The 17146-nt window shown below is 39.3% G+C and overlaps 1 protein-coding gene across 1 annotated transcript in view; it reads left to right on the top strand.

Annotated features, from left to right (window-relative positions):
* cntln (centlein, centrosomal protein) overlaps positions 1-17146 on the top strand; it is a 336531-nt gene that overhangs the window by 37301 nt on the left and 282084 nt on the right. The window contains 2 exon segments of the mRNA XM_057843797.1: positions 2580-2742; positions 2814-3044. Of these exon segments, the coding sequence (XP_057699780.1) occupies positions 2580-2742; positions 2814-3044 (394 nt within the window).

Raw genomic sequence — 17146 nt, 5'->3', positions numbered from 1 at the left:
AAAGAACAATTGGCTAACTTGCATAGCAAAAGTCTGCGAGCTTGAATGCTATCAAATACTATTTTTTTTTTTACAATAGACAACAAATCGTTCAAACACATATTCCAACAAAAACGGCTAAATATACCTATAAACTAAATTACGAATGCATTAAACAAACATTTTAGCTCAAACAGAAACTAAACATATGTAGTGCTGCAACATTTAATCGATTAACTCGAGTATTTAATTAGAGAAAAAGATTCAGATTAAATTTTGCTGCTTCGAGTATTTATTTAATTAAAGTGGTGTTGTAATGGTTTATTTTGATGGTGTTTGCATTTAGTTTTACTGATTTGGGTGGATATACTGCCCTCTAGTCTGCTTCATTTTACATGGCTGAATCCAGCAGCTCCATGTTAAGTTCGACATGAGTTTTAGTTTGAGCTAATGTTTTTTTTTTCATTCGTAATTAAGTTTATAGGTATATTTAGCTGTTTTTTTGTGGGAATATGTGTCTTAACCATTTGTTAAGAGTAGGGTTGTTCCGATCATGTTTTTTTGCTTCCGATCCGATCCTGATCATTTTAGTTTGAGTATCTGCCGATCCCGATATTTCCCGATCCGATTGCTTTTTTTTCTTTCTCCCGATTCAATTCCAATCATTCCCGATAATTTTTCCCGATCAAATACATTTTTCAATGCATTAAGAAAAAAATGAATAAAACTCGGACAAATATATACATTCAACATACAGTACATAAGTACTGTATTTGTTTATTATGACAATAAATCCTCAAGATGACATTTACATTATTAACATTCTTTCTGTGAGAGGGATCCACGGATAGAAAGACTTGTAATTCTTAAAGGATAAATGTGACTTTGTATATTGTGACTAAATATTGCCATCTAGTGTATTTGTTGAGCTTTCAGTAAATTATACTGCAGCCATTTTTGCTGAAATTCATGATGGGAAGTGCAACCATGACTGTGCTTAGGGGCACCAATTGATATATCTTCTCTGCGTTGGGAAAGAACATAGGGTGTTAAGAAAATGATCAACTACTACCTTGCTTCCCCACATTGCCTCCCACGTTATTTTCAATTGCTGAGAGAGGTATTGTAAGGCTTTAGCCACATAAAAAATGGTGCCAAAGGCTGTCAAAATTCTCTCTACTCATTATACACTGCCTTTTAGCGCTATCTATAGGTAAAACGGCGTCTTTATAGATTGTACGCGACAATGCGTGAGTGGGTCGTGCAGCGCATGTGTGAATTATTCAATGTGATTAATTAAAAAAAATTAATTACCGCCGTTAACGCAATAAATTTGACAGCCCTACTTTAAGCCAAAACTACTCTGGATGAGTGTAAGACATTTTGTCTGTAACGGTAAATGCAATTAGTAAACGATTTAAATAAAAAATATACATACATTAAAAAAAGGCATGTCCGATATTTTTTTGCCGATTCCGATACTTTGAAAATGACGTGATCGATCTGGATGCCGATCGATCGGGACATCTTTAGTTAAGAGCATTGTGAAAAAAAAAAAAAAACGTTAGCGTTTTAATCGCATTTAAGCTAGCGGACTTTTGCTATTTAAGTTAGCCAACTGTTATTTTGTTGTACATAGATCTTTTTTTTTTTTTAATCCCGGTTGATGCTCAGCTCAGGTGTTTTAATTTTTCACGTTCCTTATTCGATTACTCGATTATTCGGACTTAATGGTTCATCAATTTATCGACGACGAAAATAATCGATAGACGCAGCCCTAAACGTATGTTGGTCTTAACAGGGAGCAGCTGGATTCAGTCATGTTAAATGTTATATTCACTGTTGCAGCTAGAGGGCAGTGTTTCCACCCAAATCAACAAAAATAAATGCAAACACTTTCAAAACGAACTATTACAACGCCCCTTTAAATAAAACGAATATTGGAAGCAGCAAAATCTAATTCGAAGCTTTTTTCTAATCAAATTACTTGAGTTAATCGATAATCGTTGCAGCGCTAGAGCAATCATCGACTAAAACTAGACAAAGATGAACACATTTTTGAAAAAATATTACTTAGACTAATAAGTATTTTGTCCAAAAGACTAAGACGAAAATTAAAAGGTCTGCCAAAAACAACGCTGGAACATGTGGACGGTGTTAAGTACATTGCTTTCAATGTCAAGGCTTTGGGGGTGACACTGATATTTTCAAGCACAGCTCACCTAAAGCCACTCTGTAAGCCTCGCATAGCGGATGCGCTTTAAAGGAGGGAGAAAAGGGAAACTGGGCAGGCTTTGCCTAAGCTGTAGTCGATATGATAAAAACTCTGGGAACCTTTAGGAGCCTTAGAGGTAATCTCAACCTTTTTTTAACTACTTTTCTCTTTTAATGGCTGCCGCGCTCTGATGTGTCAGTCACATTCGGAGCCGCTCGCGAATGCCTCTCAAGGTTTTAGCTCGGTGATTAACGATGGCTCGGCGTGTTAGAGGAGCACTTTCCGCTTGTAATTCCGTAGGAACTCGGGGAATTGATCCGTATTATCCGTACTTTATCGGTCACACTGTTGTGCCGAAATTAATTTGTGTTACGCGGCGCCTCAGGTGCGAGTTGGCAGAAGTGCAGTCGTTGTACAAACGCAGCACGGAGCACGCGGAGGCGCAGAGCCAACTGATCAAGGAACTGGAGGGACTCAACGTGGACACGCAGAGAATTATGAGGAACCAGGAAGAGGCGCACACTGCTGACACAACTTCCTGTCAGAAAGTATGCAGATTTTCAAAACTCCAACCACTTGGTCGAAGTCGTGTTTGACATTATATTCATGTATTTGACAGCTGTACGGCGAGTTGAACGAATGCTACCAGAGACTCGTGTCAAGTGAGGCCAAGCTGAGGAACAGCCACCAGGAACTGAGCAGGCTATTGGCCCAGAAAGAGCAGCAGATATTGCAACTGCAGGCCCAGCTGCAACAACATCAACAGGAGCAACGGGAGGAACCACGGCAGCAGCAACAAGCACAGCAGACAGCATTTTGCATTGCAAGCAACAGACAAACCAATTTGAAGGTAAGGATTCGTCCCTTGCTTTTTCAGATTTTTGTCGTTAACACTCAGGTGATGTTAGGCTGCGTTCCGGGTGCAGGCATATCTTATTCCAATCAGATTCCTCCTCAAATCTGATTTTTAGCGCTGACTGTTCACACTATTTTTTGAGCAAGTGTCCAAATCAGATTTGGGCCTGTTCAGACGGGGCCACATTAGAAGAATCTTGTCCATATCTAATATGAAACTGGGCTTGTTCATACTCGCAAATCACATTTTTGCAAGACTGATTGAAACCATATCTGATTTGGACAAGATATTTCTTAGTTTCCGATAAGTCTGTCGCAATATGCAATAATTCCATTTATCGCGCGATAAATAAAAATGAAGGCGGTAATTTTTCCGCTGCGATTTATCACCTCGCGTGCACGTGCGTGTGCGCATGCGGCAGACGTGCTGTTAAAAGTTCGTATTCCTCGTTACCAACTGCGCAAAATGCATCTTCGTTCCAGGTCCAGTGTTCTGACAAAATTTGCAACCCATCAAAAATTGCTACCTTGCGGGTTTTGCGCATGCGCGTAACGTTAAAAATGGCCGCAAATGCGGCCATTCCAAAGTAAACACTACAAACTTTCTTTAAAGAAAGGAATATTTACTTAAGTTTGATCATGTAAAGACATGTACAAAAGTTCTCAGACACATCCTACCATGTTAGCTGCACACAGTAACTGCACTCCGCGCTCTCACTGTTAACAACTTTGCCGCGTCGTTAAGTATTAATTTATGCCATTTTCGTGTTGCACATGTATGTTTATGATGTATCTAGTTAGCACTTTGGATAACATTGAGAGTCCAATTGAATGTAAAAGAGGGGTTTTTCAGCGCCACAAAAGCTTTGGGAGCAAAATTTTATAAGGGAGCAAATTTTGACAGAACACCGGCAAAAACTAGCGCCGGAGCCAATCGTTCCCATTATATCCTATTGTTCAATGTATACCGGCTGCGTCAGTCCTCCGGAGTGACTGTGAACCATCTATGGCGCGCCGGTGTTGTTGACGTGTGGGCGCTCCCGTCAGGAGTGACAGGGTTGGCTATTTTTCGGCACAATGCCGGATATTTACAACGAAGTTCGCCTAAACATTGTTACAGACTTGGCTGCTACGAACAACCTGGCTTTGACAACGAACGGCTGCTTCAAACTCGTCCTGTTTATGAAAGTCGATATTCATATGCTTGTGTTGTGTAGTAATGAGCAGATGTGACTTCAGCGGCGCTTGCTAACTTTTTTAATGCGCGCACACACTAGATACCATGAAATGGCAAACTACATGTCCTACGTCTAGGCCTGTCGCGATAACAAATATTAGTGTGCGATAATTATTCTCATAAATTACTGCGATATGCGATATTATTGCGCCCCCCCCAATTTTTTTTTAACCAATTTACAATAACACAGTGAGAATACAGTATACATTAATAGATAAATTCAAAAATACTTTTTAAGAAATCACAACTAAAAACAATAGACCATGCCTCTTAAGTAAAAAAAACAACAATATTGATACCGCACAGCACCACAGAATAAAAAAAATGTGTTAAAAAAAAAAGAGAGAAAAAAAAATTGCACTTAATAACTTCAGCATTTAGGCAAATTAAAACTTTTCCCCGTCATAGCTTCTGCAATGGAGTTCCATAGGGATGCAACGATACAGTTAAGTCACGGTTCGGTACGATTTTGGATACGGGGGTCACGATTTTCGATCCGATTCAATACATTTAATGCTCTGTAAAAAAAAAAAAAAAAAACAATTATATTTTTTGTTTCGTTTTATTTATTTATTATTTATTTTTATTTTTTATTTTTGCTAGCGAGCAAAAATTAAATTGCCATCATATAAACATCCATTTTAGTGCATAATATTTACTGTATGTGCTTACTTCTTACTGATCTGAAAATGTTTGTACAAAAGTGCTGAGAACAATTTTTACTGTTTGTAAAGTGAGGCAAGACACACTGTTGATTGCTACAGCTTTCTTAGCAGCTGGGTTTACTACATGAGCAAGACATCCTATTTGTGGTCCGAATCCATCTGTGTCACGTACTGAATTAACAATATTTGCAACATTATCTGTAGTCACTTGTATGGAATGATTTGGCCTTCTTAACTTCCATTCAGTCATGACAGTTTAGAATTCATCAATGTAGTATATGGACTACGTAACCCACAATCACTCTGTGCTCACGTAGCCAATGGCATGGGATGTAGCACATCTAGTGTGCCATTTCATGATATCTAGTGTGTGCGCGCATTAAAAAAGTGCCGCTGAAGTCACGTCTGCTCATTACTACACAACACCAGCATATGACACAGCGCTCTTAATTTCATTCAGCTGTTTATTGTCAAAGCGAGGTTGTTCGTAGCAGCCTAGTCGGTAACAATGTTTTGGCGGACTTCGTTGTAAAAATCCGGCGTTGTGCCGAAAAACAGCCACCCGCGTGAAATGTCGCTCCTGACGGGAGCGCCCACACGTCAACGACACCGGCGCTGTAGATTGTCCACAGTCACTCCGGAGCACTGATGCGGCCGGTATACGTTGAACAACAGGATATAATGGGAACGATTGGCTCCGGCGCTACTTTTTGCCGGACTTGGAACGAAGATGCATTTTGCGCAGTTGGTAACGAGGAATCCGAACTTTTAACAGCACGTCTGCCGCACGCACGCACGTGCACGCGAGGCGATAAATCGCAGCGGAAAAATTACCGCCTTCATTGTTATATATCACGCGATAAATGGAATTATTGCATATTGCGACAGGCTTACCTACGTCCCATGCCATTGGCTACGTGAGCCCAGAGTGATTATGGGACACGTAGTCCATATACTACATCTATGAATTCTTAACGGTCATGACTGAATGGAAGTTAAGAAGGCCAAATCAATCCATACCAGTGACTATAGATAATGTTGCAAATATTGTTAATTCAGTACGTTTCGCAGATGGATTCGGACCACAAATAGGATGTCTTGCTAATGTAGTAAACCTAGGTGCTAAGAGAGCTGTAGCAGTCAACAGTGTGCCCTGTCTCACTTTCCAAACAGTAAAGATTGTTCTCAGCACTTTTATACAAATTTTTTTCAGATCAGTAAGAAGTAAGCACATAAATATTATGCACTAAAATGCATGTTTATATGATGGCAATTTAATTTTTGCTCGTTAGCAAAAAAAAATAAAACAACAACAACAAAAACAAAAAATGTAATTTGTATTTTATTTTTTACAGGGCATTAAATGTATTGAAGCGGATCGAAAATCGTGTCCCCCGTATCAAAAATCGTACCGAACCATGACTTAGCTGTATCGTTGCATCCCTATGGAACACCATTGCAGAAGCTATGACGGGAAAAGTTTTCATATGCCTAAATGCTTAAGTTATTGAGTCCAATTTTTTTTTTTTTTAAAAACACATTTTATTTGTTCTGTGTTTCTGTGTGGTATCAATATTGTTGTTTTTTACTTAAGAGGCATGGTCTATTGTTTTAAGTTGTGATTTCTTAAAAAGTATTTTTGAATTTAAGAGTAAATATCGTGTTTAAATGGGTGTACTTGATCTATTATTATATACTGTATTCTCACTGTGTTATTGTAAATTGGTTAAAAAAAAATGGGGGGGCGCGCAATAATATCGCATATTGCAATAATTTATGAGAATAATTATCGTACACTATAATGTGTTATCGCGACAGGCCTAGTTTCCGATAGGATGTGACTGTCTGTGATGTCACATTTCGGGTATGTCAATAATGTGGCTCAGTCTAAACCGGTCAAGATCTAATTTGGATACTTATTAAAAATAGTGTGAACAGTCAGCCCTAACAATCAGATTTGAGGAGGAAGCCTGCAACATCTTATCGATTTGATCGTATAAAATCGATTAATAAATTACCGTAATTTTCGGACTACAAGCCACTACTTTTTTCCTACATTTTGAATTCTGAGGCTTATTTGTGGATTTATTTGGGTTATTAGGTTGCACTTAATTTGACAGCTGCATCATAAGACCTTCATAATTATGAACTGACATTATCATGGGCATTACTGAATGCTTATGACAGATGTCATTAACTCATTCACTCCTGGCCATTTTCACCGGAGCTAGGCCCTTCGCTCACGGCCGTTTTACTAGATTTTATCTGATTTTGAAAGGCCCACAGAAAATTCTGTTCGATTGCTATATAAACATGGAACCCTCCAAAAGAAAGATCAGACTCTCTTCTTCCAGCAGAAAAAAAAGTTCATATCTTTTTCCATTCTTTTGAAATCAGCATTAGAAAATGGCTTAGTTTGAGGCAATTTTCCAATTTCTGATGAAAAAAACGGAGAAATTGAGCTTTTTGTGAAAGCATACATTTCAAACATAACTTTGACTTTAACACAGCTATTTTTTGCTTTCGTGACATCCCAAACATCTGAATGTTTACCTTTTACAAAATAAGACAAACAACAAGACAAATAGAGCTTTTGACAGCAAAGTAACAATTTATTTACACATAACTAACTGAAAGATGACACTGTTCTGGCTGCGACAGCCTGGTAAACTTTTCCCTCATCGCCGTCTGCCTCATAAAGATGAATTTTTTCGAGTCTCTGCGGGCTCTGCTCGCGAGCAGCACGGACTCAAAGGCATAGTCCGCTGCACTAGTGGTCCCGGTCGTTCTGCTCGGTCATCCAGCGCCTGGCATCCCAGGCGTCCTACCGGTTGTTCTGCTCGGACGTCCGCCGCCTGGCATCCATTTGGTCGTCTTCCGCCGGTGCCCGGCCATGCGGTTTGGCCGTTTGTTGCTGTTGAATCGGGTTGCGGGTCTTACCAAATGCGCTACTGCACTCCAGTGGCCAGTTTTATTGCATTAAAATGGACTTTCAGATCGGATCTGATTAGCGCAAGAGAGAGAGAGTTCACTACTACACTCAGGTTGAGTTGCTGAATCAATAATATTACGAAGTGTCAAGAGTTAGATTGTCATTTGTGTTGCTAGATCCATTGTGCCTCCGTCAGAGGTGAGTAAATGAGGCCTACGTTGCTACTTAGCACAGAGCGCTAAGCTAGTTAGTGATTATGGTAATCGGTGCCTTAAGTGTCCATTTGTATTGTGTTTTGGAGAAGCATATTAGCACTTGAGTTATTGTTCGATATTAGTCTCATTTCATCTCATTTTATTCTCATTTCTTTTTGTAAAAAAAAAAAAAAAACCACAAACAAACAAAAAAAACGCACATAAACCCATTCATATAACAGCTTAGTCTTCTTTCAACACAAACTCCCATTTAAACTACATTGTCATACAAGAGGGTGTGCTTTGAAATTGGGTTCGAGTTGTATTAATGAACAATTATTTATTTGGGAAAGAAAATGGATTAATTACAGTCTGCGTCGTCATTAGATTATGTTGTTGAGTTAAAACTAGTACTGGAACGATTAATCGATTAACTCGAATAATTAGATTAGAAAAACGATTCAAATTAAGTTTTGCTTCGAGTATTTGTTTAAATAAAGTGGCGTTGTAATTGTTTGTTTTGAAAGTGTTTGCGTTTAGATTTATTGGTTTGGGTGGATACACTGCCCTCTAGTGACAACAATGAACATGACATAACTCATTTCACATGGCTGAATCCAGCTGTTCTGTTAAGACCAACATAAGCAAAGTTTTTTTTCTTGCTAATGTTTTTTAATGCATTCGTAATTTAGTTTATAGCCGTTTTTTGTAGGAATAAGTGTTTGCATTGTAAAAAAAAAAAAAAAAAAAATTTTTGCATTTTATTATAGCTTTTCAGCTAGTGGACTTTTGCAATGTAAGTTATCCAATTGTACTTTTGTACTTGTAGATCTTCATTTATTTATTCTTTTATACCGTTTGAGGCTCAGCTATTTTGATTTTTTTATGTTCGTTATCCAATTACTCGATTATTCGAACTAACTACTTCATCGATTAATCGACTACTAAAATAATCGATAGCTGCAGCCCTACTTAAAACAGTACAGTTAAGTCAGGAAGCTGCACTAAAATAGTATTTTTGAAGGAAATTGTCATACATTTTGTCTTCAACGTTTCTTATGCTCTAGTCTAAAACAACTTCAAGTTAAATTGTGAATGATTGAAAAAAAGTGACATTTGTCCGAGCAATCTTTTAATTAATCGCCCGACTAATCGATTTAAAAAATAATCGTTAGTTGCAGCCCCAGGAATCAAATATGCTTGCAGTCTAAATGCAGCCATTATGTAGTTTTAGTCATTTCTTTTCAAAAAAATCTATCGATTCTTGGTGGGAACACATCGATAACCGAGCAGGCCCTACGTCTGAAAAGACTTGCCAGTCACATCACATGTCAATGTTGTTGTAATTCTTTCTGGAAGTAGCTTCTGATTTCAGTCCTTGCCACATGTATGTTTGTGTTAAATATGTGTCACGGCTCAAAGCTTGGGAAACGCTGCTCTAGATATCATTAGACTGCACACTTGTCACATAGTGAATACCAATTTCAGTTAAGAGATGTGATTAATTGGAGCTTATAGGCGTCAAAGACGATGCCAGATTGCGTGGGTGAGATTGCCTCGGAGTGTGATAGCGCGCTATCTTTGAACTGTCACCCCTGAGTGATGGACTGTGTTAAAGTAAGATAAAAAAAATGCAGCAGAATTAGTGACAAATGGCAGCTAATGAAGTAAAGATTGTTGATTTTTTTTTCCGGGGGGGGACCATATGACACAACAACACTGAACTTTGGTTGTTTGCTGAATTTGAGTGCTCGTTAATACTGATGCTCCAAATGTTAAGTGAGACGTGATTGCCCTGAACCACTTAACCCTGTTAATTCAACCAGGCACTGCATGTATAAATGGATCATTTTGCCATTAATTAATTATACATTACTGTAATCTTCCTGCCAGTAAATTATATAGAATTTAGAGACGACTTTTTTTTTTTGGGGGGGTGGGGGCATGGAGATTTTGAATGAATGAATTTATTGTCATTGTCATCATCATCATCAAATCATCAAAATCAAAAAGGACGAAGATGAAGACAGACAAGGAAGACGGGAAAAGCAAATGGTTATCGGAAACCCGTCCCCCATCAGCCTGGGTCGCACAAACAGCATATTGTGTATCAATCCAGTCATTGTCTAACGCATTTCGTTCAAAAGTCATTGATTGCCATGAAAATTTCGCATATTGTCAATTTGAGTTCATTGTATCAGTTGAAGTCCAAGCAGTTTGGGATACTTAACTCAATTGTATCTATGAGTTCCATTTTGTCTCAGGTTTAAGCTCTGCACGCACGTTGCAATGGCGGTTCAGTAGTGTGATTTTGCTGAAGGGCATGTCCTAAATAGGAGCGTGCCCTTCAGGAGCTCAATTGCGCGACCGCACAGCTCAAGCAGTGGGAGCAGAATGAATTTTAGATACAGATACAGTGGGGCAAATAAGTATTTAGTCAACCACTAATTGTACAAGTTCTCCCACTTGAAAATATTAGAGAGGCCTGTAATTGTCAACATGGGTAAACCTCAACCATGAGAGACAATGTGGGGGAAAAAAACAAAAAATCACATTGTTTTATTTTTAAAGAATTTATTTGCAAATCATGGTGGAAAATAAGTATTTGGTCAATACCAAAAGTTCATCTAAATACTTTGTTATGTACCCTTTGTTGGCAATAACGGAGGCCAACCTGTAACTCTTCAGTAGCCTTTCACACACTGTTGCTGGTATTTTGGCCCTTTCCTCCATGCAGATCTCCTCTCGAGCAGTGATGTTTTGGGGCTGTCGTTGGGCAACACGGACTTTCAACTCCCTCCACAGATTTTCTATGGGGTTGAGATCTGTAGACTGGCTAGGCCACTCCAGGACCTTGAAATGCTTCTTACAAAGCCACTCCTTTGTTGCCCTGGCTGTGTGTTTGGGATCATTGCCAAGCTGAAAGACCCAGCCAGGTCTCATCTTCAATGCCCTTGATGATGGAAGGAGATTTTCACTCCAAATCTCTCGATACATGGCCCCATTCATTCTTTCCTTTACACAGATCAGTCGTCCTGGTCCTTTTGCAGAAAAACAGCCCCAAAGCATGATGTTTCCACCCCCATGCTTCACAGTGGGTATGGTGTTCTTCGGCTGCAATTCAGTATTCTTTCTCCTCCAAACACGAGAACCTGTGTTTCTACCAAAAAGTTATATTTTGGTTTCATCTGACCATAAAACATTCTCCCAGTCCTCTTCTGGATCATCCAAATGCTCTCTAGTGAACCGCAGACGGGCCTGGACGTGTACTGGCTTCAGCGGGGGGACACGTCTGGCAGTGCAGGATTTGAGTCCCTGGCGGTGCATTGTGTTACTGATAGTAGCCTTTGTTACTGTGGTCCCAGCTTTCTGTAGGTCATTCACTAGGTCCCCTCCATGTGGTTCTGTAATTTTTTTGCTCACCGTTCTTGTTATCATTTTGACGCCACGGGGTGACATCTTGCATGGAGCCCCAGATCGAGGGAGATTATTAGTGGTCTTGTATGTCTTCCATTTTCTAATAATTGCTCCCACAGTTGATTTCTTTACACCAAGTGTTTTACGTATTGCAGATTCAGTCTTCCCAGCCTGGTGCAGGTCTACAATTTTGTCTCAGGTGTCCTTCGACAGCTATTTGGTCTTTGCCATAGTGGATTTTGGAGTGTGACTGACTGAGGTTGTTGACAGGTGTCTTTTATACCGATAATGAGTTAAAACAGGTGCCATTAATACAGGTAACGAGTGAAGCCTCGTTAGACCTCATTAGAAGTTAGACCTCTTTGACAGCCAGAAATCTTGCTTGTTTGTAGGTGACCAAATACTTATTTTCCACTCTAATTTGGAAATAAATTCTTTAAAAATCAAATAATGGGATTTTCAGTTTTTTTCTCCCCCGTTCTGTCTCTCATGGTTGATGTTTACCCATGTTGACAATCACAGGCTTCTCTAATATTTTCAAGTAGGAGAACTTGCACAATTGGTGGTTGACTAAAAACTTATTTGCCCCACTGTATATCGACTCTTGGCAGGAGCATATCGCTAACCTTTTGGGAGACAAAGTATCACGATATATCACCGTTTCGATCTTTTGTCACACCCTTAAAATATATATAAATTTTTTTGTGGGGCGCCAAAAGTTCCAAACATGTTACAATCATGTACTGCATATATTTAAGCCAAACTATGGAGGAAAAATGTTCGACTTATAGTCCAAAAATGACAATATATCCCGTTTTCTCTTATATGAATCCTTATTTAGTGAACACGTGTAACTTGAATTTTGGCTGTTTTGTTTCTTTAACTTCTGTACGTACTGACATAAAAGTCAGGAGGTAAACAGATCTACCATCCCAAGGCATAGCACTCAGTCGGGAAGGCGTTCTGTTTCCCACTCTGCAATTTCATTGACAGGTTGAGGGTGCGTGCACGAGCACATGAACAGCATTGAATTAAAAGGCGTGTGTGTATTTGGGCACGTAATTGCAAATTCTGTAACAAGTTCCTCCGGAACACCTGTTAAATTCTAATGCCGGGGTTGTCGGGGCAGATGTGATTTTAAATTTAAATGTTTGGTTGGAAGTTACCGTCGGAGGTGATCAAAGTGCTGATCGCAACAGGAGCACAAGGCGGGGGAGACGCAGCGCTCATTTGAAAACAGGCCAGAGTGGCGGCTTTGAACACTCCACTCATCCTGCAGTGTTGGGGGGGTTTCTTATTATTATCAGGGTGCATGTGTGGGTAGGTTGAGGGAATACAAGAGAAGAATAACATCCATTGTGAGTTACAGGTCCGTGCTCACTTATGTTTATGGCGAGATAACGACTGGAGTAAGGTAGACTGTGATGAACAGCTGGTTTTGTGCACGCTTCTGTGCGATGGGCTCAGGAATGGCACATAAAGCTACTGGATCAACACAGTTAAATAGTAGAACCTTGAAGGCCTCAGAAGTATAACGAAGTGAAGTTCAATCGTAGTTTTTCGGGTAACGAAACTTTAAAATGATTTTTTTAAGCATATAAAGGAAAAGACAACAGACAGACAAATAATCTTGTTTAATAATAATTAAAAAAAAAAAAAAAAGCTTCAGTTTTTTCGATATGCAATGGTGAGGAAATATTGGTTGTTATTTAGGTTTTTCAGGAAGTGGCTGTCCGACACGGGAGCAGACATTTTTTTCAATGTCGGTGCTATTTTAGCCAATCAAATACAGTGGTACCTCTACTTACGAAGTCAATTGGATCTTAAAGTAGTTTTAAAACCTGAAAATTCCGTATATAGAGACACATTTTCCATGTACCGTATGGGCCCGAATATAAGACAGCCCTGATTGTAAGACGACCCTCTCGCATGCCCGCATTTTATTTTGCCTCATTCAAATCTTAATATCTGAACATTTAAATATGTTAACTAAAGTGCAATCACATTCGTAAATGAATGGCTTCTGGTTTTTCAAATCAATTTTTATAAAAACAACAAAATTGCAATAACTGCATTAACCATCAAAGTGAAGTCCAACTGAAACTGTAGTCTTGAAACAAATCTGAATAAGGAAAAACATTGCAACAAAATAATGCAACTTGAGAGTTGCTGAGATCTGTCATGAAAGAACATCGCTTCAATGATATCTGGCGCCATCTAGCGTCGTGAATGGAGAGAGTAGCTGAGATCTGTCATGACAGACATCGCTTCAATGATATCTGGCGCCATCTAGCGTCGTGAATGGGTATAAAGTCTAGACCGCGAATATAAGACGACACCCTCTTTTTCAGTCTTATTTCAGTGGAAAAAACACCGTCTTATATACGGGCCAATACGGTATATAAGTCCGCTAGGGCGAATTTATCGTCATTTATCGTTATTGAGGTAAATCTGCCTAATTTACCGTGATAAGTACATAAGACCATATAGCTCAGCCCGACTGGGATGCCAGTGTTGGCATTTGACCTCTTAGCCAAACCACTACTCGTAAATGAATGGCCTCTGGTTTTTGAACTGTAAATAAAATAATGTGATAAAACAACAAAATTGCAATAATTGCATGAACCATCAAAGTGAAGTCTAACTGTACCTAGTGTTGAAACAAATCTGAATAAGGAAAAACATTGCAATAAAATAATGCAAACTGGTTAAACTTGAGAGTCGCTGAGATCTTTCATGAGTTGACAGAACATCGCTTCAATGATATCTGGCGCCATCTAGTGTCGTGAATGGGTATAACGTCTAAAATACGGTGGATACGGTCGACTTTCAAACTAATATGCAATCGTAACTTACTTTTTTAGTCCATCAGATCTCTCGAGTGGTAGATCGGGGCACAGTTAACTTGTCTTTGTTGATTTACAGTTGTCTTCTCTGCTATCATAATAACCAACACTGCCCCATGTTCAATACAAAACCCTACCACAATGAAACAAGTAAGAACTAATATTCACATAGGAACTAAAGTTATACAACATACAATATACAATATAAATGAATACTACATCACATTTTTAAAATACAAAAACATAATAAAATAGATAATAGCCCATTTAAATAAAATATATTGAAATGAGCTAAAACACCTGTAATTAAATCAGAAGAATAATAGACAGATCCTGCTTACACAATTAAATTTATTAATTTCTGTGTGGCGCTTTAACTTGAGAATTACACCAATAAAGCTTTTGAAAACCGTTCATAAGAAAAAAAAATCATTGAGGCATTTCATTTGTAAAATACATATTAAAATCTTTGTCATTGGGATTGCTTTTCTCTGTAGTACAGGACTTCTTTTTACTTCTGTCTTTCAGAAAGAAAGCTGACCAATACGCAGGGTCTGAAAGGCAAATTGTTGTTGCATTATCTTTAAATACCCGCTACTTTTTGAGCAGAATTCTAGCTTTGTAGAGGCTAATGTTCCTATTGTTGAAAGCACAAAAGTGTGTAATAAACAACCAGCACATTTATATTTTGCATTTTGTTTTCTTACTGTATCGAAAATGAACCGAACCGTGACCTCAAAACCGAGGTACGTACTGAACCGAGATTTTTGTTAAAGATGCACCGATACTGATACTAGTATCGGCAGGCGGCGCCGATCCGGCCCAAAATGGTGGTATCGGCGAGTACCAACAAAGACGGTGCCGATACCATTTACCGGTCCATTATTTTAACATTTGACCGCAGCCTTTTTTTTTTCCTCCTGGCGCTCACTATACTTTTTCTCTGTGTTGTGTGATGACACGTGACCACCAAACAGCTATTGCTATTGGCCTGCTCCAGACCAATGAGAACGGGCCAATAGCCACTTCTGACCAATGACATGGCCGACATGGCGACATGCCCGCGATGGCGGCATGGCGGCTTTCGGGAAATATTTCAAAATAGAAATCCGGTCAATTAAAATCAATGGCTGCGTGCTAGATTTGCGGCCTGAAAGTTTCAAGATGTGGAGTTAAATCAGCCAGTTTCAATACCTCGAACCTGATAAAACATGTGAAGACAAAACGTGAACGAACACAACGAGTTTGAGCCTGCAAGAGCAGGACTGCTATCCAGAGGAAGGGCGCTGGACAGGTGCAACAATCTCTGGTCAGTTCACTACCTCTACTTAACTTTTATTGTCTTTTACTGAAAGAAATGCTGCAGTAATTTGGGAACTGTTTCCAAAGTAGGGTTGCCACCTTTCAGGAATAGAAATAAGGGACCCACACCCTCCCGAAAAAACGAGGCTAATAGAGAGACGGGATGCTGTGGTCAATTATTATTACTTATAATTGTGAGCGTCCGCAAATGCGGAAACAAGGTTGGACCTCGAAGCGGACAACAAGCGGGGGATAAGTACAAGGGTTTAATGATTGCAAACAAAAAATAACACGCGATCGTGGGATAGTAGAAATAACAAAAGGAGTCCGTGACAGCAGGTCGACGGAGCTCAATACTACGAACACGAAGATTTAATAACTAAGACGATAGGCAGCGAGCCAAAAAGCCAAAATAAAAACACTCAAATACCTGCACAGGGTAGAGGTTACAAACGAGTGCAGCACACTACCAGAAAAAACCCAATGCAGGGGCGTAACAAGCAAATGTAGCGAGACTATAGTGCGAGATGTCAAATGGCGATCAGCAAAGCAAATATCTCGGCAGCCTTCTCTGAGCTCACCCGTGCTTAAATGCTGCGTTGATGAGCCCGCATTGGATTCAGGTGTGACGTCAGGGACGCCCCCACTAACAGCCCGGCAACAAAACACAATCTAACCAGCAGCAGAATGTGACAATAATTTCATGAAAGTTGCACTGTTTGGCCTTTGAGAGGTTTAAAAAAAGTTTACTCAGTTCATTCAGAGTTTATTATTATGAACTTATTTTTACTTTCTTACTGTTGGGCTAGTATTACACTTTGTACTAGTCTTTTTCTTATTTTGCAAAGGTAAGCAACAGCCTGACAAAGCCTTGATAGCAATGATTTCACATCCAATTATGTAGCTCTTTGGGAGGATTTTTTTTTTTTTAATATATATATATATAATCGGGGTGGTATCGGTATGGTATCGGTATCAGCCGATACTGCACAGCCAAGTATTGGCCGATACTGCACAGCCAAGTATCGGTATCGGTATCGGGGCCAAAAAATTTTATCGGTGCAACACTAATTTTTGTGTACCGTTAGACCCCTACTGTTTATTCTTTTAATTTTACATTCTGCTGTATCTTTTTGAAATTGTCTCTGAGAAATGACCAGTGTCGGTGTAACGTCAACTTAATGGCTGCCATTGACTAGTAGACATCCTATCCATTTTGACTGACAGCCCATTCAATCAAAATGGATTGGGCGTCTATGGCTGTCAATGGCACTGAAATGTGATCTTCCTTTGGAACATTTCTATTTTTCTCTCCTAGTATCACTTTTACTATTGCAGTTTTGTGCCTGGCTGCCAGTCAGCGCTGTGCAGTGATTAAAGAGCTACATTACAGTGTAATCCGTAGCAGACCTCAGGCTTTCTGGAAGCTTCACCAGACTACATGAGTGATAATGTGCTCATCCTGTGGGCAGTCATTCAACTACTGGATGCGCTCCCATCAAGC

Source organism: Corythoichthys intestinalis, chromosome 8 (assembly GCF_030265065.1).
Source record: "Corythoichthys intestinalis isolate RoL2023-P3 chromosome 8, ASM3026506v1, whole genome shotgun sequence".
Lineage (NCBI taxonomy): Eukaryota > Metazoa > Chordata > Actinopteri > Syngnathiformes > Syngnathidae > Corythoichthys > Corythoichthys intestinalis.
The sequence above is the reverse complement of the archived record's forward strand: the minus strand, read 5'-3'. Positions and strand labels throughout refer to the sequence as shown.